Below are 24,547 nucleotides of genomic sequence, written 5' to 3'. Positions count from 1 at the left end.
AGGTGAAGATAACATGTGCCAGAAGAAAAACGGGAACAGTGAGTGCTCTGGGAATGCAGAGGCAGGGAGGTCGTGGAAGGTAGATTCACTGGGGCAGAGACTTAAAGCTTGTACAGCAGACTGGATCTGGGTAGCTAGCAATAATACAGAGAATTCTAGGCAGGGGGATACAAGTATCAGGTGAGCATATGTGTGTTAGATGGAGGGTCCTCCCAGTGGAGCCAAAGAGGAAATTTTGCTAGGAAAGGAAGAATGGGACAGGTACTTGGGTGTTGGGCTCAAGTGTTGGATTTTAGTGGATTTATCCTATAGGCAACCAAAGTAGCTGAGCATGATGTACAGACTGAAATAATGCAAACTCTATTCATGTAACTTTTCTGATCTTAAAGAAAAAAAAAATTTTTTTTAATGCCAGAGACCTATTACATAGCTATCACTATCAGAGTTTCCTATGTTTGGGGCCCAAATTCTTTTAGGGACATGATTGGGAATAATAACAGTCTGGCACTGTAGACCTTACTAATGTGTTAACAGAGGCTCTTAGAGGCCAGGGAGTTGCCTGCAGCTCTATAGCTATTAAGTAGCAGAAAAAGGATTTCACACATTTCTGCTTCTTAAGCCTGTCCTCTTAGCAATCCTACCATGCTGCCACTCCAAAACTGAGAAAAATAGAGCCTATTGTAAACTTCCTCCTAAGACCACTGGACTATTCCACAGTTCATTTCTTCTGAAAATGCAGTAGATACCTGGTATCCCCAAGTTTGCTCTTTATTTTCTATTTTACACACCTACACACATACACACATAACCCACAGGTACACAAACACATGCATACAAATACTCTCAACTTTATCCTTAAAAGGATAGAAGTCATAATGCTCAAAATTTGTGCAGATAGGGCTATCAACTAAATAAGCACCTGCTACGCATAAGGCACTATGCTCAGTGCATGACCCCAAATGATTTTCGTCCCAACAGGGAGAGGGGTCATCTAACGTGAAAATAAGAAACGAGCACAAATGAGGCAACAAGTCAGGGCTAGCAGTGCAATGCTGACATTAGGGTCTATGAAAATGCCCAAGCAGTTAGTGCAGGTGGGGATTTTCAGAAGAGGCTTTGTGCAGGAAGTGGGGTCCAGAGGAGACCCCGGGCAAGATGGCAGTTAAGATAAAGGCCTTCGACAAACATTCTAATGGTGACGGAGGAGCCCACAGCCCAGAGACCTGACGCTTGTGTTGATGGGGCTGGCGGGCACTGCCTCATCTACAACACAAACACGCCTAAAATCAGAAGAGAGCACATGTGAAAGAACAGGTGTTGCTTCCTCCTTCTCAGACATCTCGTCCTCCCGACTCGTCTTGCCTGGAGCAACAGCCTTGTGTGCTCCTCCTAGAGTAACTGGCCATTAATTTCAATCCACGATTTTGCCTAGACCTAATATGAATGTCATAAATTATATGAAAGGTAATACTACTTAATATATATTAAAACATGAATATAGCATAAACTCTATTCCTTTCTTTCTCTTGGGACGGTTTGCAATAGATCAGGCAGGAGAAACAGTAATAGCTAACATACATGGAGTACTCACACATACCACACTGCTTAACATCTGCATGGTTTATCTCATTTAATTTCCAAAACAACTGTGTGAGGAAACCAAGGCATGAAGGTAATACTTGTCTAGAATCCCATGGCTGGGATCCCACCCAGGCGGTCTGGTTCCAGAGCCAAGGTTCTTAACCACAAGTAGGCTGTTACTGAAAGACACTCCCAGAATTGTAAGGACATCATCTGAGAGTGACATGTCACCTCAGGAATTCCCTGCCTACAGATGGTCAATCTGGAAGGTGGAAAGGATGTGCCTAATGAACCCTAGAAACACTCCAAACATAGTCAAAGACAGATAAAAGTAACTACCAGGAAAGAAAGCTACAGAACAAGCAACTTAGGGCCACCTGAGAAAGACTGTTCTCAGAAGGGTTCGGTTTGCACAAAGGTCAGGGAAGGTGGGTGGGAACAAGAACAAGAAGTGGATGGTGGTGTGCTTAGGACCAGCAGCTGACCCCTAAGTGGACCGTGCTAGACCTTGTCTAAGGGCCACCTCAGCTCCTCTCCGGCAAGTCGGTCCATGAACTGGGCCTTTGAAGCTCATGCAGAGGCAGGGCACAGTGACCCAGTGTGGTGCGGAATGCCACTGGGGTCTGCAAACACCTCACAGTGAGACCGTCCCATCTCTTCTGGAGGCAGGAGTCTACACTTCTGCCTCTGGCTCTGTCTGTGCCCCCAAGGTGGCTCGGGGGCCTCTGCAAACTGCCTGGAGACTGGGCTTCATGCTGCTTAGATCCCACCCCATGTGGCTCAGGGCCTTCCCCTTGCAGGTCAACAGAAACACCATTTGGGGGCAGTCCTCATCCTGCATTTCACTGTGGCTCAGACCTGGGATCTACCTTCCTGAAGCTGTGATCCATAGTGTCTCTTTAATGTGAAATCATGGATACCCTCTGTGGCTAGAGGAAACATCATCCTTCCTCAAAATTACCTTCTTTACCTAGTCTATCCTAACACTGTGAAAAATTGTATCCACTGGACAATCTTTTCATAGACAGGGCAGTCTTAGTTTGAAGAAAGGCTTTGATAAGCCTGTCTGAGGTAGAAACAGAGATCATAAGGGGTCCTAAATGTGGACAGAACTGCCCTTTGTGCCCAAAGGCAAGGGATTCTTTGGTGCCGGTAAGATGGGGGGAGGGATTGGGGCGCCTGGGTGGCGCAGTCGGTTAGGCGTCCGGCTTCAGCCAGGTCACGATCTTGCGGTCGGCGAGTTCGAGCCCCGCGTCGGGCTCTGGGCTGATGGCTCGGAGCCTGGAGCCTGTTTCCGATTCTGTGTCTCCCTCTCTCTCTGCCCCTCCCCCATTCATGCTCTGTCTCTCTCTGTCCCAGAAATGAATAAACGTTGAAAAAAAAAAATTAAAAAAAAAAAAAAAAAAAAAAAAAAGATGGGGGGAGGGACAAGAGGTGAGCAGGGTTGTGGAGATGTGATGTAACCGCCCAAGAGATACCCAAATTTCAGGAAAAACAAAACGAATCATGAAATGCATGATATGAATAGGTTTTTATTGCAGCCCAGGGGTACCAAGGGACAGACCAAAAAGAGCTCATGAGGATTCAGGAGTGTTACGGCCAAAGCTGCAGGTGAGAAGAAGTAAGAAAGATGCTGGGGCACACAGGAGTCATGCACAGGCTCCAGAGGCCATGAGTTCAAGCCACGATTAGCCCTACTTCTGTATGGTGAAGAACGAGAACTCTTTTTTTCAGGTATCTGAGGTATTCCTTTAACCTAGCGGCCACACACCAAACAGATTTATGGAAATGAGTAGGGGCAGGAGAAAAACAAGTTTTAGAGCAAGGATTCTTTATGAGAAGTGCAGGCCTGGACAAGTCACTGAATGTGGAAGGTTCTGGCCAGCCCACAGGCCCTCTGAGGGTGGGAGGATGGGGGCAGGGCGCAAAGTAAGGCAGCTGCTGAGTGGGAAACATGGGGCTCTGATAGGAGGGTGGGAGGAAAGTGAAGACAGTCCTGCAGTTTTGCGTAAGGTGGTCATACACAGCCGTGTTCTGGGAAATCACCTGGGGCGCCCTTGGCTTGATAGAAGGGGGACTGTTAGGCCTAACACTGGCCACTTTATAGGATGATGTGGGAGTTATATCGGTAAAACCATGTAACTGTGCTCTAGCTATAAAAACAGAACAGTATTTATTTACACAGCAGAGCAGCCTCAACGGCTTGCTCTATTAACTTTCATAATAAAACACTTTGTTTGCAAAACAGATGAGCAAAAGGTCTCAAACGCTGTTTTTGTATCCAGAGTTTCAATTAATCTAGATATGAATTTCATGTAATTATGTTTAGGTCTTAATCCTGCTCCCCAAGGAATGTTTCTAAAGATTATTTCCTATCATTTCAATCAATTCTACTTTTCAGTTATTTATGAAAATCCAAAACAACGATATCAAAATGAAGTAAGTAAAAGCACAGGTCGTAACTGAAAGGGGAAATTACTTGTTGCCTAAAAGAATTATTTTAGCCTGGCACCCCTGGGTGGCTCAGTTGGTTGAGAGTCTCTTGATTCCAGCTCAGGGCATGATCTCACGATCGATCGTGGGATTGAGCCCTGAGTCAGGCTGGATGTGGAGCCTGCTTTGGATTCTCTCTCTGCCCCCCCCCCCCCCCACCCCCAGCTCTCGCATGTGCACTCTCTCTAAAAAAAAGAGAAAAAAAAAAGAAAAAAAAAGCCTAAATCCAAAATTTGGGTATATTCTTACAGGAGGGTAAACTCAGGGTATTTTTCTAATTCTCTCCCTCTCTCTCACCAAAAGCAGCAATCAGGTACCAGTCAGAATTTATATCACCTGGCTAAAGCAAAATAGTTAGCTAGTGAATAAGGGGACATACTGATGTCAAAAGATAAAGTTTAACTGACCTCGACCCAGAACAAGGATAACTAGAAGATTCACTGACTCACTGCTTGATTTACCCACTAATTTTATCAGCCAGGAATAAAAACAAACAAACAAACAAAACATTGGGTACATATTACAATTGTCTCTAAATTACTGAGAGCCATTCATTCTGACCCAGTAATGGGGATTTGTCTCAGCTTGCATACATCTCTTAAAATAAGTGTTCTAATTTTAACTTGATAGAATCTCAAAAGAGACGTCCAGATCACAAGACATAGTTTGAACCTGAGCCAGCAATAATACTGCTTATGTTAGCCGTTAAAATAATCCCTGTGACCTGATGTTACCAAAAGATCAGATAGAATTTTCATGACTAGTTTAGCAGCTGGTAACGTGTGGATAAGACTACAGAAGTGTTTGGCATGGAAAAGGAACCACCTCCGTGACAGTGCACACGGGAGCCATTTTACTTCTCGTGAAGCGTTTTTACGTGTGATGTTCAATTAGGCGCCAAGAACAAGAAACACGGTACTGCTTGTGAGAACTTTCTCTGCGAAATGGGGCAGCACTCCCAGTCACCCACTACCCACCTCAATGACTCCTGTTCTCTGAAACATGGCCACTCACGCCTGTACCTCCTTAACGCACAATCCCTTCTGCCACTACCAGTCAGCCACCCTTCCTCTCTCACCCTCTCACAGTCTAAATCAAGGGTCATAAGCCCAGTGCCAAGGGGTGTGCTGGTCATGCAGAGTAGGAGTCAGTTTGGTGAAGGGGACCACAGAGCACAAGTGAATACATGTTCCATCACCAGAAGACAGTAGATACTCAGAGGAAAACATCTGTGGCCACCAGGGACCCACCTGATTGCCTCTCAAGCTAAATAACTTTTCTCAATCATGCCCTGGAAATCAGAACAACATCAGTACTCAAATGTGGACTTTAATAACCTACACTAGGACCTCGTCAACTACTTCACCTACCAAGGTGGCCTGTCCTCAGAGTAGGCCTGGCCACTATGGAGACTTTCCTGGTAGTATGTCAATCTCAGTCCCTCCTGGCTGACTGCTTGCTCATTCATTCATTCAACCAAAAAATATACCCACCTACCTTCATCTGTATCCATACCCTCTGCCTTCCTTTGTGCTACAAGAACTGAATCATCCTGGCTCATAACTGACACCAGCTTCCCCACTTGTGCACCAGGACACATCCTCTTTCAGCTTCTCAAAGACATGACTTCAGTAAGTCTCCCTTCAGTTTCCTGCATTATTAGTGCACTCACTCTTTCTCTTCTTGATCATGCCCATCAAGATACCAATATGTTTGAACTTCTCCCATCTTCAAAAAAACAACCCCTACCACCCTCTCCGGATCCTGTATCCCTACCTAGCTCCCAGCCCATTTCTCTGCTCTCTCTTAAAGATGATGCTTCAGAAGAGCGGTCTACATTCAAGATCTCTAATTCTCCCCTCTCTTGGATCCACTTCAAACTGGCTTCCTCCCACCACTCTACCAGACATGCTCTTGTCAAAGTCACTAGTGACCTCCACATTCTAGGTCAGTACTCATTCTCAACTGTCCTCTTATATGAGTTATCACAGCATCTGAGACAGGTGGATCCCTCCTTCCCCATTGGAACATTTTCTTTGGCTGGCATGTGCAGCACCTCACTTTCCGGGGTCTCCTCTTGCCTTACCGTTCTTAGTCTCAAGTCCCTGCTCCTCCACTTTTTCCTATTTCAGGACCTTCAGGACTCTTCCATCATAATCACTCTCTTGGTTATCGGTCTCTTGGCTATAAATATCACTTATATGTTGACACTCCCATACTTAGGTCTCACCCGGACCTCTCTCCTCAACTCCCCACTCTTTTTTTTCAACGTTTATTTTTTTTTATATTTGGGACAGAGAGAGACAGAGCATGAACGGGGGAGGAACAGAGAGAGAGAGGGAGACACAGAATCGGAAACAGGCTCCAGGCTCCGAGCCATCAGCCCAGAGCCTGACGCGGGGCTCGAACTCACGGACCGCGAGATCGTGACCTGGCTGAAGTCAGACGCTTAACCGACTGCGCCACCCAGGCACCCCATCAACTCCCCACTCTTACATCTACTTACTATTCCACCCTTTCACTAGGATGTTTAAATTTTTTTTTAATTTTTTTAATGTTTATTTACTTTTGACAGAGAGAGACAGAGCATGAGCAGGGGAGAGGCAGAGAGAGAGGGAGACACAGAATACAAAGCAGGCTCTAGGCTCTGAGCTGTCAGCACAGAGGCCGAGGTGGGGCTTGAACTCACAGACTGCGAGATCATGACCTAAGCCCAAGTCGGACGCTCAACCAACTGAGCCACTCAGGCACCCCTCACTAGGATGTTTAATAGGCACCTCAAACTTAATATAACCCAAACTTGATACACTCAGTACATCTCTGGTCAACCCCTGCTCCCACAAACCTGCTTCCCCCAGTCTTCTCTATCTCAGGGAATAGCAACTCCTTTACTCCAATTGCTTAAGGCCCCAAACCAGTAACAGTCATCAAACAGCTTTCTCCCACATCCCACCAAATATCTGATTTTTTTTTTTCAAAAGAAACTGAAAATCTAGGTTTCATGTGAAATTTCCTGATTTCTAAGCACTGGCCACGGAGTACAAAAAGAAGAAAACTATGTAAGGAAAACAAAAACACACTGCTCAGACAAATACAGTTTGCAGCCCACCAGTCTGAGACCTCAGAGGAAGGTATGTCTTCTGCTCAATCCACACACTTTTCCCCTCCCAGCTCCTACTGAAGGCATTTCTCACTTAGACTTCTGTCCATGAGATATCACTCTTTGTGCCTTTTTTGCCCAATGTCAGAGCTGCTTCTAAAGGCTGGGCTGGGACTGATGGGGAAGCTTCTCCCTTGGTGATAAGGGCTGAGATAGGGGAATGCAACTGATGACAGTAAGATCTGAGGACAGATCATCTGATGAAAAGAGATGAGGTCAGAAGGAGCAGAGGGCCATGCTGGAAACTGGGAAACCTGGGGCCCAACAGGCATCACTGACACCCATAAAGGAGGAACAGGACAGTCATGCAACCACTGCTTAATTCTTCTCCAATGCTCAAATCATGGACTGTGCCACGTGACATACAGAAAACCCTCCACATGTAAGCAGATGCAAGGCTGATTAGACTCTAGTTCCCTCATTCATCTTTGCGGCCCTCAGTGAGCAGACTGTGTGGTACCAGCTCTGTGCCGCAGGCCTACCGACTGAACGAACGGGTGAGTGAACAAACAGAAGGCAGAAAAAATAAGACGGATCCAAACTGTAGGGCCTCAGGGTTTTAGGTGAAGACGTAAGAGTGTGAAAGTAATGAGCACAGAAAGGCTAGGTCTTCAAGGACAATAGTCACAGTGGGGAGCTGGACCCAAGGGTGTCTCAGGGGCCAAGGAAAAAATCAATCGAATCAGAAATACACAAGAACGACAGAATTCAGGACACCAAAGGTTCAATTTCATTTTTGGAAAACACTGATTTTAAAGAGGTCTGATAAGGTCTTAGTGAATAAGCCACATTCCAGAAAAAGAAATAATGGACACGAACATCCTCAGAAGAATTTAAAGCAGTAAACAAGTGGAGAGAAAGAAATCTTTTAGGTTTCTACACTTATTTTCTGAGACTAGACCAGGCCAGGTCTCAGACCATATCTAAACTCAAGTAAAAATATAAAGTTAAAATATTTGGAAATTATTTGGTAAAACAAGCTCTGTAGTCAATCAGTATGACTAACTAATTTGCATGGCAATTTGAAGCAAAACCAGTGAATTCATTCCCTTTGCTTTAGGCCCATTTTATATGGCATGAAATACCATGAACAGCTTTCAGTCAGCAGACAGAATAGAAAGCGAAAATGGAAGTAAATGACTGATTTTTAAAAAGGCTAATGAGATTTTGCCTAGCACTATGCACCAGCCAAATTCTAAGTGACATCAATAAAACAGACCCTCTAGATGGAGAAAACTTCAAAGAAACTAATGTTGACTAAAAGCCTGTCATTTCCTAAACATCATGCTAGGCACTTTCAGAAATATCATTTCATTAAGAAATGCGTATATGAACTTGTTTCTCAATATGTATATTGCAAATTACCTTAAAAACTACTAAACCAAGTATTTTAGCTCTCAAATTATGTTGTGTTAAAGAGGGTCTTCTATTATAGAAAACAGTACTCATTTGTTTTTCAGAAGCTAGATTTGAGCATTCATTCAAAGTGGTAGAACCATTAAGTGTTTCCTTTATGTTTTGTTCTATCTAAATGGTATGTAGAGGAATGCATTAGAAATGCTACCTTTGGGTGCCTGGGTGGCTAAGTTGATTAAGCGTCCAACTTCAGCTTAGGTTATGATCTTGTGGTTTGTGGGTTCGAGCCCCACACTGGGCTCTGTACTAACAGCTCAGAGCCTGGAGCCTGCTTCAGATTGTGTCTCCCTCTCTCGCTGCCCTTCCCCCGGCTTGTGCGTGCTCACTCGCGCAAGCGCTCTCTCTCTCCGCCTAAAATAAACACTAAAAAAAAAGAAATGCTACCTTCATGGTTCAAATTCATGTCAAATATGATTCATATCAGGCCATCTTTAGCAGAAACTTCACATAATAACAAGGCTTCACTGTTATAAGTGTAGCATGTGTTCTAAGATCTCCAAGGCTCTAAGATTCTGGGGCATCTAAATACTGCCTTGGTGACCTCATGGCACATTGTCGCTTGGAGCTGGTAAGACAAATTCTTACTTCTTCTGCAAAGCCCAACTTGCTCTCAACCACTCCATGGTTTCTCACTCCGCCTGCCACCACCCATATGCTGTCCTAGTGACAGCACACCACAGGAAGGCTCTGTCCCGGAGACCCCCAACACTATTCTGAGCCCAGCAATGGAGCTTCACATTCATGCTGAGCTCCCAGAGGTCCACAGGGCAATCTGTGGAGTATCCCTGGCAGCCCAAATGTTCATCATCATCTACTTCAGTTTAAAAGATCTGGGTCGGGGCGCCTAGGTGGCTCAGTCGGTTAGGCGGCCGACTTCGGCCCAGGTCACGATCTCGCGGTCCGTGAGTTTGAGCCCCGCGTCGGGCCCTGTGCTGACAGCTCAGAGCCTGGAGCCTGTTTCAGATTCTGTGTCCCCCTCTCTCTGACCCTCCCCCGTTCATGCTTTGTCTCTGTCTCAAAAATAAATAAACGCTAAAAAAAAAAAAAAAAAAAAAAAGATCTGGGTCACAAATTTTGCATTAACATGAAACATATACATACATTTATACATACAAATATATATGTGTGTGTGTATATATGCATATATACACACTACACACACACACACACATATATATATATATATATATATATACACACACATATACATATTTATATATAAACTATCTTTTTTAGCTCTTCCCAACTGAATGAAAAACCTTTGGAGATGGATCCATCTTTGGAGATGGATCTCTGTAAGAAAAACAAAAGCATTTTCTGGCAGAGGGAAGGGAAAAATGAGTTCTTTGATCTGGTTTCAACATTCCTACATAGGCAGCAATGCGGTGAGACAAAGCATCGCCCCGGAAGGTCTTATCACAGAAATGTGGAGCTGACACCCCCCAGGGCGGACTGTACAGAAGCAGCAGTGGCTCCTATCAGGCCACAGGCCAGCTGACGCGCAATGGACAGAGTTGCTCCCAACTTCCCCAGTGGTTCATATACTCTACGGTTATGGAAATAAACCAGGGAGATTTCCAAAATTAGCATTAATTTGTTGAGCCAGGAAGAAGAAACCATCCTAACCATTTTGGTCATTTAGATCTCAAACCGTTTTTCTGGGAAATTCACTCAGAGGATATAAAAACAACTGGGTTTCTGAGAGAGGGGCCATGGTTCTAGCAAGTGAGTCCCTCTTCCCACAAAAAACTTAAGTTCACTCTACCTGCTTCTTGTTCTTCTTTGTCAAAACAAAACAAACGCAAGCAGCATCTGTGCAAACAAGGCTATCACTGAAAGGTACAGTGTGTTCAATCTTGGTAATAAGGAGAAAATCAAATGGAGTCCAAATGAACCATAGGGGAGACAGTTGCTAGGCATCAGGGGCCACATTACACAAAAAACACGAACCTTTAAACATTAGGTTGACTATTTGGGAACTGAGACCAACTGGAAGGAATTTCAGATTCATGCCTCCCCAACATATTCATCGCAAGACACATGCTCACTGTGCAGAATTAAGTGGGATGGTGGGTGGAATCGCTCACACTACTAATTATTCTTGCTCCTTCACCCTCTCATTTTTTTTGCTTGCTCAGCTGAATCTAGTCAATTACATTAAGCGACTGCCGTATTATAACAAATTCAGTTCTAGGGGGTCAAGCTATCATGGTATGCAGGAGCACAGCTGAAAGTAGCAGGGCGAGTTATGAGGCAATACGAATTAAAAGAATCAGGCCCACATTTCCAAGCAAGACAGGTTGGTACTTGACAAGGCCAAGGACTGAGAGACAAAATAATAATAAGAAGAAGAGGAATTAAAAAATGCTTCTCTGAATCCACCCCTTGGTAATGAATCCTGTTCTACTTGCTTTACTCAGACTACAGTTGGTATGTTTCAGAGTTTGCCTGTTTCATTCTAGACAGGGAAGACAATCAAGAACCTACAATATGTCGGAGACATATACCGAGAGAACAGTTAGGGAGGAAAGAACACAAGATACTCGAGACCCTTATCTGGGGGAATGTTGACAGAGTTTTCCCAGAAAAGAACAGAAAAGGAAACACTTCTGCCACAAAAAGCCAGACATGCTCATTACTGTGGTGGGAGACTTAAAGAGAGGACTTTGGATAATGAAACATGAGGAGTGAAATAAAGCCCTTTGTTTTCTGCTCACTCAGGAATGCCCATGTGGGACAGAGAGTGGAGAGCTGAGCCCAACTCAATGAAGAGCTTTGCTGCTCACGGCTGTGTCTCAGATCAACCTGACAGGTTGGCCTCCTTTCAAGAAGCCTGAATCATCTTCTTCGTTCAACACAAATGAGTCAGAGGCTAAAGAACAGGGCTCAGGCCCTCACTGAGACAAGCACTGCAACTAGGTTGTATTAATTGCTAAATCAGAACCACACCAGGGGGAGTGCCAAATAAGTAATGCTGCCAAAAACAAGATGTTCACTGAGAGCTTTGTGTATGTATGAACTCACTTCATCCTCATGATAAGTCCAGAAGGTAGGTATTCTTTTCCTTCTCATTTTGCATATGGGTAAATGGAGGCACAGAGCCTAAGCCATATAGTAGGTAAACAGCAGAGTGACAACACACACCCTGCTTTTCTGGCTTCAGAAATTACTCTGCTAGACCACCTCTCAAACAAAAAGGACTACTAACCTGACATTTACTGAGTGCTAAAGGTAGGTCAGGTCCTCTTCTAACCACTTCATAAAATTACCTCCCTTAGTGATCACAATTAGCCTTGGAGGACCCACAGGCAGACAAATTCAGTAACTAGTCTAACTTCCAGTGAACTACAAGTTCAGTAATTTTTAATTTTTTTAATGTTTATTTATTTTTGAGAGAGAGAGAGAGATACAGAGTGTGAGCAAGGGAGGGGCAGGGAGAGGGAGACACAGAATCCGAAGCAGGCTCCAGGCTCTGAGTTGTCAGCACAGAGCCCGACACAGGGCTCGAACTCACAAACCATGAGATCATGACCTGACCCAAAGCTGGACGCTTAACCGACTGAGCCACCCAGGCTCCCCCAAGTTCAGTAATTATTAACCAATCAGGAAGAAGCTACTCCAGAATGTGAACTGAGGTGGTTTGACTCCACAGTCCCTGCTCTTGACCACGACACCACACTGTTGCCAGCACTTGCTTGGTCTCCATAATAACCATGGAGAAAGCTATTAACACCCTCATTTTAGAGGTGAGGGAGCTGAAGCTCAGCAGCCAATATGAAGCAGAAGTTGGGTTTGTGCCCAAAGTACGTATTTTTTTTTTGTGCCCAAAGTACGTATTCTTTTTTTTTAATGTTTATTTTTGAGAGAGAGAGAGAGACAGAGACAGAGAGACAGAGAGTGAGGGTGTGGGAGGGCAGAGAGAGGGGCAGATACAGAATCCAAAGCAGCCTCCAGGCTCTGAGCTGTGAGCACAGAGCCTGACACAGGGCTTGAACTCATGAGCTGTGAGATTATGACCTGAGCTGAAGTCAGACGCTCAACCAACTGAGCCACCTAGGGGCCCCTTAATTTTTATTTATTTTTTTAATGTTTATTTAATGGGAAACTTTTCCCATAAGGCAGTTAAGTGTTCTCTGGGTCACCGCAAACATAAAGTAATTGATAACATCAAGGCCTTTCCAGATACAGCCATGTTTCTCATAAGAGAAAGACTTCCCCCGAAGTCCCCACTGGTTATTGCCCTCAGAATGATCATGAGGAACCCCCAAAATCTTAAATCCCACTCCCCTGCCCTGACCATCTCCAGTAACAGTTAAACCATTTGCACTTACGCTCTAAATGCTGGGAGGTAGGAGTATATAGAAATGCTGCTTAGATTATAAATAAATGGCAGATGTTTTCTGATATCTGTTGTTGCCCAGCCACTAAAAAATGTGTTCAGTAAACCCTGGTCCCCACCTGAAAGAAAAAAAAAAAGAATTAGTTATATACTTCAAAGAGAGGTCAATTTTATATAAATGTATAACTGGATCTTTAAGAACAGGTACGAATTCCACTGTTAAAATAAGAAACTCCATGTTAAACCTACCAAGGTCACCAGTTTTTTTTAGTTAATTCACTAATTCAACATTTGTTGAGGAGCTGCTATGTGCCAGTCACTGTACCAGGTACTGAAGACTCAACAGTGAACAAAGAAACGGTCATGATCTTCATGATGGGCAGGGCAGGAGGAGGAAATATACACTAGTACCAGCATATTAAGAGTCCATAAACAGTATCACAAATGGGGAGAAGAGCAGCAAAACCAAGTACTGGGTGCTGAGGCATGTGTGAGTGGCTCAAGACCATATACGGGGTCAGGGAAGGCTTCCATGAGGAAGTTGTATTGAAGCCAAGATCTAAGGGGTGTACAGGAGTACTTGACTAATACAGGAGGAGAAGGGGAGGGCAGATGGTGTTTTAGGCCGAACAAACAGATGTACCAAAGATCCAAGGTGGACAGGAACACAAAGCTGTGGTAAGAAGACCATGAAGGTGGCCTGTGTCAGTGGACTGCAGAATGTGGGAAGGGGTTACAGAGCACTGGGGGAGTCTCAAAGAGGCAGGCATGGACTAGACCACACGGGGCTCACACTATAGACCTTATCCTCAGTTACAGATTTTGGACTTTATGTTAAGAACAATGGGGGAAGGGGAGGGTAGTAAAAAGCAAAGAGAGCAAACTGGGATAATGGAATTGTTTTCCAGAGCCCCCAACCACTGGCTCATCAACAGACACCCAGAAGGACACATCACCCTAGTGTACTTTCCTACCACCGACCAAGCCTCTGGACAGGTCCAGGCCAGTCATCTCTGGGACCACAACCACACAGCATAGTACATGATCAGCCACTGGGGGTTCCTGATCTTCAGGTTTTCCTTGGAAAGTGCCAACCATGGCCATTCATTCAAAACAAGAATAAAAATCTAAACAGCTAAGCACCTGACCTAAATCATAAACATATAAATAACCAAATAGGTCACTAAGCCACCTCAAAACATATTCTGTCACATAGCCCATGTCCTTTCAGTTTCAGGCTCATGAGAGTTCAGAAAACATGCACAGAGCCAGAGTCTTCCTATATAGCAAAACAGTAGTTTGGGTATATGGGTGCGTGTGTGTGTACACACGTGCACGGGGGATGGCAGGCAGGGAGAATCCTGCTCTTTTGAAGTATGAGGCTAGTAATCTGAGCAGTTACTTTCCTCCTTAGTCTGCTTTGCCCCAAGACCCAGTTTCCTTCCTAAATATACAGCAGGCTCAACTGGCTGTCATTATTTGGTTTTCACTGGTTTTGAAAGACTTAAACAATCTGGATATTTAATATTTGGAACAAAGTAGGAAGACCAAGCATTAGGTTTGAAGTCCAACTGTACCTTATCCATCTTCTGTATATCTCATCCTTTCTAAATACCCTCAGTCAACTCTATGGACCAAAGGTATTTGTAGTACAAATGTCTATGGAATAACTTCTTTGTATTAGGAGGCTCTGATAGCTCCCCATTCCTCAAGGGACAAACAGCTCAACAGAAAATCAAGATTTTACCCTCATAAGTTCTAAAGGACAACAAAGATGGCATCAGGATGTGCTTCACTGGTTACGTGAACAAGAGCAGAGTTTAGCTGCACTGACATATCAAAATTTAACATATTGAGACACAAAATATTAAACCCATTCATCAGAGGCTTACTTGGGATTCTACAAAGAGACACCCCAACTGTGGGCATAGACAGTGGTGGTTGAGGTACAGAGACCTAAAGGTTTACTAATTTACTTTTACATATAATAATCAAAAATAAAGTTTGAGGAAATGTTTACAGCAGTTTTATTCATAACAGCACAAAAGTGGAAACAGTCCAAATGTCCTTCGACAGGTGTATGAATGTGATACCTCCATACAATGGAACATTACTCAACAATATAAAGGAAAAAAGTACGGAAGCCCACAGCAACTTGGATGGATCTCAAGAGAATTATGTTGTATGAAAAAAATCCAGTCCTGCAAAGTTACATACTACATTGTGCCATTTATAGAACATTCTTTACATTACAAAATTATAAAGACAGAACTTGTGGGTACCGGCAGTTAAGGAGCAGGGAGATGAAGAGAAATGGCCATGACCATAAAGGGGGGAGAATAAAGGATCCCTGTGAAGGAACTGCTCTACTTCAACTGTGTTAGTGGTCACACCAAACTACACACATAACATTGCATAGAAAACACACACACAAACATGTAAAACTGGCGAAATCTGAAAGGTGATGATCCTATCAATGTCAGTGGAATTACGTAAGATGTTACCATTGGGGAAACTGGGTGAAGGGTACATGGGGCCCTTCTGTATTGTTCTTACAACTGCATGTGTATCTACAATTCTCTCAAAATAAGCTTTTTTGAAAGTCTAAGGATTAATGTGCTTAAAATGCAAAATACAATCAAGAACTGTTAGTCATCAGACTCTAAATCCACAAAGACTATGGCTCCTTTTGCTTAGTACTATAATTCTAGCACTTAGCAGAATGCCTTACACACATGTAAGTTACTTAATGTAATGAATATACTTGATGTTCTTTAATAGCAGAAGAGTTGAAAGAACCTGAATATCCCATTACAGCAGAATGGTTAGTACATTAGGATATTAACCACTCATGGGAATATTATTCAGCCATTAAAACTAACGGCTATAAAGATGATCAGTCCACCATGCAATATAATGATTTACAGTGACACACATCATTATAACTAAGACTATAAACACTCGTATTGGAAAAAATAAACAGTAATAGTATACAAGGTGATTGGTATTTACACATATGCTCTCCCCATGACTTTTACTTAGTATAGTTTTATTACTTTTGTAATTTTATAACTTTAAAATAGTATAATGAAGGACAAGAATGTGAATTGTGCTAAACCTTTTTCTTTCTAAATATTCTTTACGTGTTCACTTATTTTCATTATGAAGTATGAAGCTATCAAGAGAAAATTATATGTATAGTTTATAAAGAACAAAATTGTATGCTCAACTTAAAAACTTGTACATTACCAATGCTGTTTAAATTCTGTGTGTGCTCCCTAATCCAATCCCACTACCTCTCCCCCAGAAGTAACTATTAATCATGAGGTTTTTTTTTCAGATTTTTTAAATGTTTATTTTATTACTTATTTTTGACAGAGAGACAGTGTGAGTGGGGGAGGAGCAGAGAGAGGAAGACAACAGAATCTGAAGCAGGCTCCAGGCTCTGAGCTGTCAGCACAGAGCCCAATGTGGGACTTGAACTCATGAATCGGGAGATCATGACCTGAGCCGAAGTTGGACACTCAACTGACTAAGCCACCCAGGTGCCCCTGAGTTTTGTTTCTAATTATCTTGATATCCTTGGTTTTACCACATATGTATGCCCACACAACATATGTAGTTTCACTTGTTTCTGAAGTTTGTAAAATTGGGGATCATGCTATATATTTTCTACTAGTTTTTCTTAGTGCCACATTATAAGACCTTTTTGAAATTAAGCAATTCTACTGAAAAGGACTACTGAGTACATGAAGCACAATGAAGAAATCTAATTCCATGAAGGTCAAAATAGTAGTTGTAAAGCAGAACTTCCCAATCGGACAGGATGATCCTGGTAAAGAGGAATCAGAGCTGTTGATCCCTCAGAGCCCCTGGCCGGCTGCCTCTGGCTACAAAAGGCTGTTTCTGTTTACCCTCAGGTACCCTACAAACATCATCAGTCCCTCAACCATGTGCCATAGCAGGGCAGAGATGCCCTGTGGGGGACAGGCAACGAGAGAGATGAAACAGGCAGAGACAACTTGTGAGTCAGTGGAACCCATTCCAATCATCAAATCTTTAAACATGCAGCAAGGACCTTGAAACTTCCACGGCCACCAACTTCATTCTGTGACTACACAGGGTCAACTTTTAGCCAAAAATTGTGGATTAAAAACAGAATTGAACTCTGCCTAAAAGGCTGAAGCTTCTCATATGATTTTTAAGTTTAGCATTCCAAACCTCTTTTTCCAAATGCCCAATTCCATATTTCAAGGTCAAATAGATGTTTTAACTTCATCAGAAAAATCTATGTTTAATGTTATCAATAGCTTCTTTTTAGAAGTCCCTAAGAGCACAACTCAAAGCAGAATGCAAATCTAAGCACATCTGTGCTACAAAACATACAAGAGATGCGAGGAAGACAGCTAAATTTTCACTACAAAACCCCCAGGACTTTTTAGTCCAGTACATTTTAGTCAGACTTCCCGAGGCAACATTATTTATTCTGACAGGTTAAGATACTTTTAATCTCAATCATCTATGAACCGACAAACATGATTAACAGCTGTGATCCACCAGGCCAGGGCGTGGCAACACAGGTGAGAGCTAGAAAGGAAAAGGAACAAGGGACACATGGCACCTGTTTTGCAAACAAAAGCAAAGATCAGATTCTACATCATCCTTCCACCTGGCTACCCAAGTATAGTAATAACCTTATAACTACTTGGTATTTTCCAGGTCTTTTGACCAGGGTCATGAACCTGATAACCAGAGACACATCACAGCATTTATCAGTAACTCAGTCTAGTATTTTATAAGACAGAAATAGAGTGGAGTGCTGTCTTTCAAATTTGTGCATTTGTTTTTGTGCTCTTCCATAGTTTGTTGGCAGTTGTCTTGACTACTGTGGGTAATAGGGAGGGTGGGTCAATTCTGGTTTAAACATGAAGGCTAGTAGCTCAGCCACAGGAATGTTCCCCCTAGAATCATCCTCCTCAAAGCGGTCCAGGTCTCTGCACCAGGAGCATCATCTGAGAGCTTGATAAATGCAGAATGTTAAGCCCCAACCCAGACCTACAGAATCAGAATCCACATTTCAGTTCCCAGGTGACTTCTTTGCATATTAGAATACATGAAGCACTGGTTTAGAATCTTTCAGAGAATGACTTTAAAAAAAAAAAATTAACATTTTTAATTAAAAATTTTTTTTAACGTTTATTTTTACAGAGAGGGAAAGAGAGAGCATGAGTGGGGGAGAGGCAGAGAGAGGGGGAGACACAGAATCTGAAACAGGCTCCAGGCTCCGAGCTGTCAACACAGAGCCTGATGCGGGGCTCGAACCCATGAACCATGAGATCATGACGTGAGCTGAAGTCGGGCACTCAACTGACTGAGCCACCCAGGCGCCCCTCATTTATCTTTGAGAGGGACAGAGTGAGCACGAGTTGGGTAGGTACAGAAAGGGGGAAAGAGGATCCGAAGTTGGCTCCACGTTGACAGCAGAGAGCCAGATGTGGGGCTCAAACTCATGAACCTTGAGATCATGACTTGAGCCAAAGTTGGATGCTCAACCGACTGAGCCACCCAGGTACCCCAGGGAATGACTTCCCCCTTTTTTTAAACTCTTACCAGAGAATGCAATGCTCAGTGTCGTTTCTACAGAAAATGTCTGAAGTTATATAAATTAGGTATAGGCATTATGGATAGGATGCTTAATAAGAGAAGTTTCAGCTCTCAAATGGTTCTCAATCTAATAAAGGAGCACAGGAGCAGATACTAAGCAAATAAAGTAAAATATACTTAATATTATAAGAAATATAGGCAAGTGCTGAAATGAAAATGTGACTCACTTGTTAATACTGACTTCTACAATATACTGGTATCATTTCTGCCTACCGCAAACATGCCAAGGATTATAGCTTATGAGTGGCCCAGATCTTGGGGATATTTCCATGAGGTTTACCAAAGATGAGAGGATTAACCCCAGGTAGTTCATGGAAATCCAGGCACTTGAAATTTGGGTTTATCACTGCATCTCACTGGCCTCAACCCATTTAAGTCAAGAAAAATTGATTTTTACCACTTCATTATAGTTTTTTTTTTTTACTTCTTTTAAAGAAAGATTCTTAATCAAGATGTTAAAAAATATAAAAATGCAAGGAAGCGTTTATTCTTAGCTTAAATTTTACTTTCTCAATTTAAGGCAGGTCATCCTAGTGTATATTTGCTTAGCATTCTGAATTTATCAGAATCACAATTACATGATTATGTGAGTTATGTAATTAGTTATTAAATTCCTGTAAGGTCTCCTATAAGCTTTATAGAGGCAAGGATAAAAGTTATTGACCAGTCTACTGCTGTCCATTAAATTCAGCATCTTGCCCAGATTAGTAAATTATGTAAATGCTGAATGGACTACCGACATGTAGCAAGTAACACTTCCAAGAATTCTTCCAGACTCACAAACCAATGCAAGACCATCAACTGTGCAGCTGATTTAAAAAGACAAAGTACTTCTAGATACTGTGGTTCACTAGAGAAGAGCAGTAAGCTGTAGACTACAGACTAGTAAGCAGTAACTGTAGTCTACTTGTGGTAGACTTGAGCTTCCATTTCTTTATCTGTACAATGCAGAATGTATCAGCTGTGCACCACTCAGAGGAAGGAATTTTAAGTAATTAATCTGTAATAAGGGCTGTGTAATAGACATTCTCCTCCATCCTGTATTATTACCAGGGTACATTTTTGTGAATGCTGCAGTATGGACTAGTGGGGAGAGAAGGAAGCACACGTACACACACACCCCAGCTACAGAGTCAAGGAACACTGTCTGGTTCAGACCTGGCTCTGCCAGCAGCTAAGGAACACTGGGCAAGCTGCTGTCCTGAATCATTATAGGAAGTTCCTAGTACTAGTCATACAGCAGGCCCTCAATAATTACCTGTTAAATGAATACATTAATGAGTGAGTGGGTGAATGAGTACCCTCACAGGACTGTTGAGAAATAAGTAAAAAAAGGAGTACGACCAGAAGAGCCTGTACATACTAATATGGACCATTAGTCCTTTCCTCCTCCTCAGTTTCTCACGGGGTTTATGATCTCTGCTGGTTACAAGGCTAGAGACAAACAGATGGCTAACTTAAAAGAAATACTCAAGGGTACAATGAGATAAAAATAGCTCTTGAGAAAAAAACATGGGTGCTCATTTGTCTTGATATTACATGTCATGACTTTTGCTTTTTGCACTTGAATTCAAGACACTTATTACTCGATCAATTAAATGATATAAATGTAAGAGAACGGAGTAATTTTCAAAGCAATTGATGAAATACCCTAAGGGCCACAAGCAGCCTAGTGTTTGGGCAGCTGGTGCAAGCCTCCAGGCAGCTGTCAAGGTAGAACCCATCAAGTCAGCAAACTAAGTGAGGCACACTTGAATTTCTGAGCTCATTTGGGTTGAACAAGACAAGTGCTATCTGGAAATACCTCTCACCTTGATTCCTTTTTTGGGCAGGTCCAATCTGAAGCCTAGGTAACTTCAAAGATTAATAGGAGGTCAATTTTACAATTTATAAGAATTTAACACCAAATCTTTTGTTATAAATTATTTTAACAACTTTTCATACTCTCTTGGTTTACTACATCTCTAAGCAGAGAAAAAAGGTCTTCTAGTTTAAGGGTCTCAATGACCACTCAGGATATGGAACATGTAGGTAGAAGGATCTCACAGAAGATCTTGGATTCTACTTAAAGTAAAATCATAGCTAATATTCTACTTCCAATTTATTGTCTCCCATTCTTTCTGAAAATTCAACCATAGACCAAAATTTCATTATTCCAATAACAAGTTTTGGGTGTTTAAGTTACAGTAACATAATCTCCAAATTTTTTTAAAAAGAACATTCCAAGTTGGAAAATATGAATTCCTCTTTTTGACTTAGGTTTTTGAAACTAACACATACAGATAAAATTTAACAGACAGTAATTATCAAACACTAAACTCTTCAACCGTACAAGTACCCTTAATTTAGGCGGCTTTAGAGTAACAGAAAAGAAAATAAGCCTCAACTTGCATTCAGATTGGTTTCAAGAGCCAAGTGCATCATCTTCGTCGTACTTGAGTATGTAGAGACAAAACTGTCGCTTAGTATCTAATATAATCGCTCTCTTCCTCTCATTGCTGAATTAACCTGATCATGTCACGCTCTCGAAAATGTTAGTGCATATATATTTCACAACAGCCATTGTTCAACTTTCAGGAAACATGTAACGTCACCTATGACGTAAGTGCCAAGACAGTCTGCAAATACAAACGGTATAGAACTTAGACGCTTCATTACGGAAAATCAGACATCAGTCATGAACGAGGTGTGCAAGTCACTCGTAAATTCTAATACTCTATTTATATTTGGAAAGAAAAGTCAAAGTGTCTAGTGTGATTGCCATTTTAGGGTTATTCTCTTGGCCAGAGGCCCTGGGGCAGGGGCGGGGGAGGCAGTAATTAGAGGGCTGGTGATTAGAAGTATGACAGTCACATTCCTCTGCATTAGAAGGGCTGGGAGAGCAGCTGCCAACACTCAGCCATCAGCAGCCTGTGTGGCTTGTCAGCGGACACCAGGCCCCATAGTTTTTGCTGAATGTATGCAAGAGATTAAGCAGGACTTGCAAGATATTCAGACTAAGATACAATCACCTACAAATGGGTTTTCTTTAGTACCAGTCTGAAGATGCTGGGTCCTAAGCCCCCTGTGGAGTAAAAATAGGGGATGAAGGTGGATGGTGAATACTTATGGAGATTAGACAATGTGAAAGGAAACATCTGAAAACGTTCCTATCTCAGTGCCTAGGACAGAACATCTAAACAAAATAGGGCAAAGCACTGAAAATCTGAAGCAAAGCAAGGTTACCACCGTCATGAGAAAGAGATGTAGCTCACAAAGAAATGTTACGTGTAAGTCTAAGTAAGTCTTTATGTCGTACAGGTATTAATTCAATAGGACAGTAAACTTCTCCAGAGTGGAACAGGCTTCCACAGTATGTTGTGAGCTTTCTTTGGGAAGTAAAGCTTAACACAACATGAAAACTACCTTTCATTTAAGAGCTGCTAGTCTTCTGTTGAATTTAAACAACATATTGAGAGTAACTGTCAGTTTCCATCTGCATAACTGAATTTTCAACTCCTTTGGTTAAGCATTTCTATTAACAGAGAAAACTCTATCCTTTGCCACCAACAAGCCAGGAAATGGAACACCTTAGAGAAAGACCAGCTCCTGGAAACCTTGCTGAAGACTAAAATATGCTACCAGGCACACAGGGAATCTCTCAGTGGTCTCAGATTCTGGCTGAAAAAGCAGAAAGTGCTTTCTAGTTGAGCACTTTTCACACATTCTGGCTTCTTAACAAAGAATTCAACTCCTCTAGTACCTCCTGTATCTCAAACAAGGTAGATGATCCAGATTGGTTTCTACAAGTTAATCAATTAGTTTTATATGCTAAAACTGTAACCTGGTACAGGTACCAGGTTTGGTACCCAAATTCTCAACTCTCAACAAAATCTAGTAGTACTCTTCTGGATTAGAAATTGAATGGATTCTCTTTACGCTATTACAATCATTGGGATTTCAGGCTGCTCCATCTACTTGAGAATGCAGTGTGTTTACTGGAGCGGAGAATTTACACTAATTTTCTGGCATATTTCCCTACTTCCTTCAAATCTGAGCAGAAGAGGTGAAGAAAGCTGTATTTTGCCAGGAAGGTTAACAGTGGACTTCCTCTGAAAGTACACTCACCTTCTTCCTTTTATGGCAAAGGTTTTAGTAATAGCAGCACAAATAGGGAACGTGTGTTTTGAACTCAAATACTAATACACTTTTCATTTCTTATATGGAGCTAAAAAAAGTCCATCAGAAAAGAAGTTGCATTTGGCCCTGACCACAGTGAACGTTCAACATGTTATTTTTTACTTAGGGTGCTTAACAGAAGACTGCACTTTTCAGATGCTGCCATTCATTACAGTTCACATATTCCTGCTAGTGGTTCTAGAGCATGCAGTGTCTTGGCCTAGCACAAAGTTTCTCAGCCTTGGCACTACTGATATTTGAGGTCTGATAATGCTTTGTCATGGGTCTGCCCTGTGTTGTAGGATGCTGAGCAGCAGCCCTAGCCTCTACCTGCTAGATGCCAGAAGCACCCTTCTTCCCAGCTGTCACAACCCAACAGGTCTCCAAACGTTTCCAAATGTCCCTTGGGAAGCCAAAGCAGCCCCACGTGGAGAGCTCCCGGTATAGAGCATAAACTAGCCAAATTATGACTCAAGATCGAGACTTAAACTTTCTTATTTTCAGTGACATTTCAAAAGCTGCATATCCCAAATCCTCAAGTGACCATTTTCTGTGAGTAGCAACAACAAATAGCAACCCAATTTCAGTTCTTTGTATACCTTTAAATGTTTTAACTTCAGCAATCTGACAAACTTTTAATCTTTTAGTTTAAAACAAGCAAACTGGAGATTTTGACTTTTAACTCTATAACTAGTTAATGGAAATGAACCTTCCTATCTATATTGAGGGCTAAACCCAAGGTCAAATGAAGAAAGCTGTTTCCCCCAGTTTCAAAAGATCTACTCCCTGCAAATCTCAGATCTGCTCTTGGAGAGGAGACAGGGGAGAAAGAATCCCCTGGAGCCAAGGCTCTGCTTCAGGGCTCAGGGCTCTTTGCCACGATGTCAAGTATCTGACAGTAAGTCACTGCTGAGAAGGCTTCGTCTTGGAGCATACCCTTCATCTTTGATACAACTGGCTTTCCTCTTTATTCAAAAGATCCATCAACATTACTGTTAGACCTGCTTTTGTCTTGGGATGGGATTATTGGGATTATTTCAGAGACTGGCCTGAAATGGAAACAGATCTAATTCATTCAATTAAATTTCTCAAAAGGATGTGGGGCCTTAAATCCACAAATAGCCAGGACCTTTCTATATATACGTGTAACTACAGATACACTTATACATTATGGAAAACAGATGCTGACCTTGCCAATGTTCGATTCTTTGGCCTTGCAAACACCACTCTGACGTGCAGCCTTATAGAGAATGAGAACTTGGAGACAAAGACTAATCATGTAAAGTTTCTATCTTCTTTTTTGTAATGTTTCCCAAGAGAATGAGAGCCAAATTATCAGGCTTATTCCTCCAATTTCCACGAAGACAATGCTTGGTCCTCCTGTTAGCTCTTCCAATTAAGCTTTCCCGGGTTTCAAGATAGTTGTTAAAGCTTTTGATTTAAGAATAGTCTTTTGAATTCTTAAATAACCATGGTTCATTTATCATACTCTAACTTAGATGCAAGAAAGCCAGTTAAAAGCAGGTGTGTAAAACTGCCTCTCCTCGTTTAGGTTAATCCCATATACTTAATAGAAGAAAGAGGCATGTATGCGAACACACAACAGTATTTTCCAACAAAAACAAATGAAAGTGTTTACTACATCTCATGCGTTGCTGTCTTCCAGGCATAAGAAATCAAAGCAATTAGATCCCAGAGAAGAGCAGCTCCTAGAAGTTACTAGCAGCTCAAATATA

General features: G+C 42.2%; 1 protein-coding gene across 2 annotated transcripts in view; it reads right to left on the bottom strand.

Annotated features, from left to right (window-relative positions):
* The window catches only part of GYG1 (glycogenin 1), a 75,679-nt gene that overhangs the window by 5,653 nt on the left and 45,479 nt on the right, over positions 1–24,547 (bottom strand). For both annotated transcript variants that reach the window (XM_047875590.1, XM_047875592.1), the window contains exon 5: positions 12,982–13,108. In XM_047875590.1, the coding sequence (XP_047731546.1) occupies positions 12,982–13,108 (127 nt within the window). The remainder of the gene's footprint in view (positions 1–12,981; positions 13,109–24,547) is intronic.

Source organism: Prionailurus viverrinus, chromosome C2, assembly GCF_022837055.1.
Source record: "Prionailurus viverrinus isolate Anna chromosome C2, UM_Priviv_1.0, whole genome shotgun sequence".
Lineage (NCBI taxonomy): Eukaryota > Metazoa > Chordata > Mammalia > Carnivora > Felidae > Prionailurus > Prionailurus viverrinus.
This window is presented reverse-complemented; position numbering and strand designations above follow the sequence as displayed.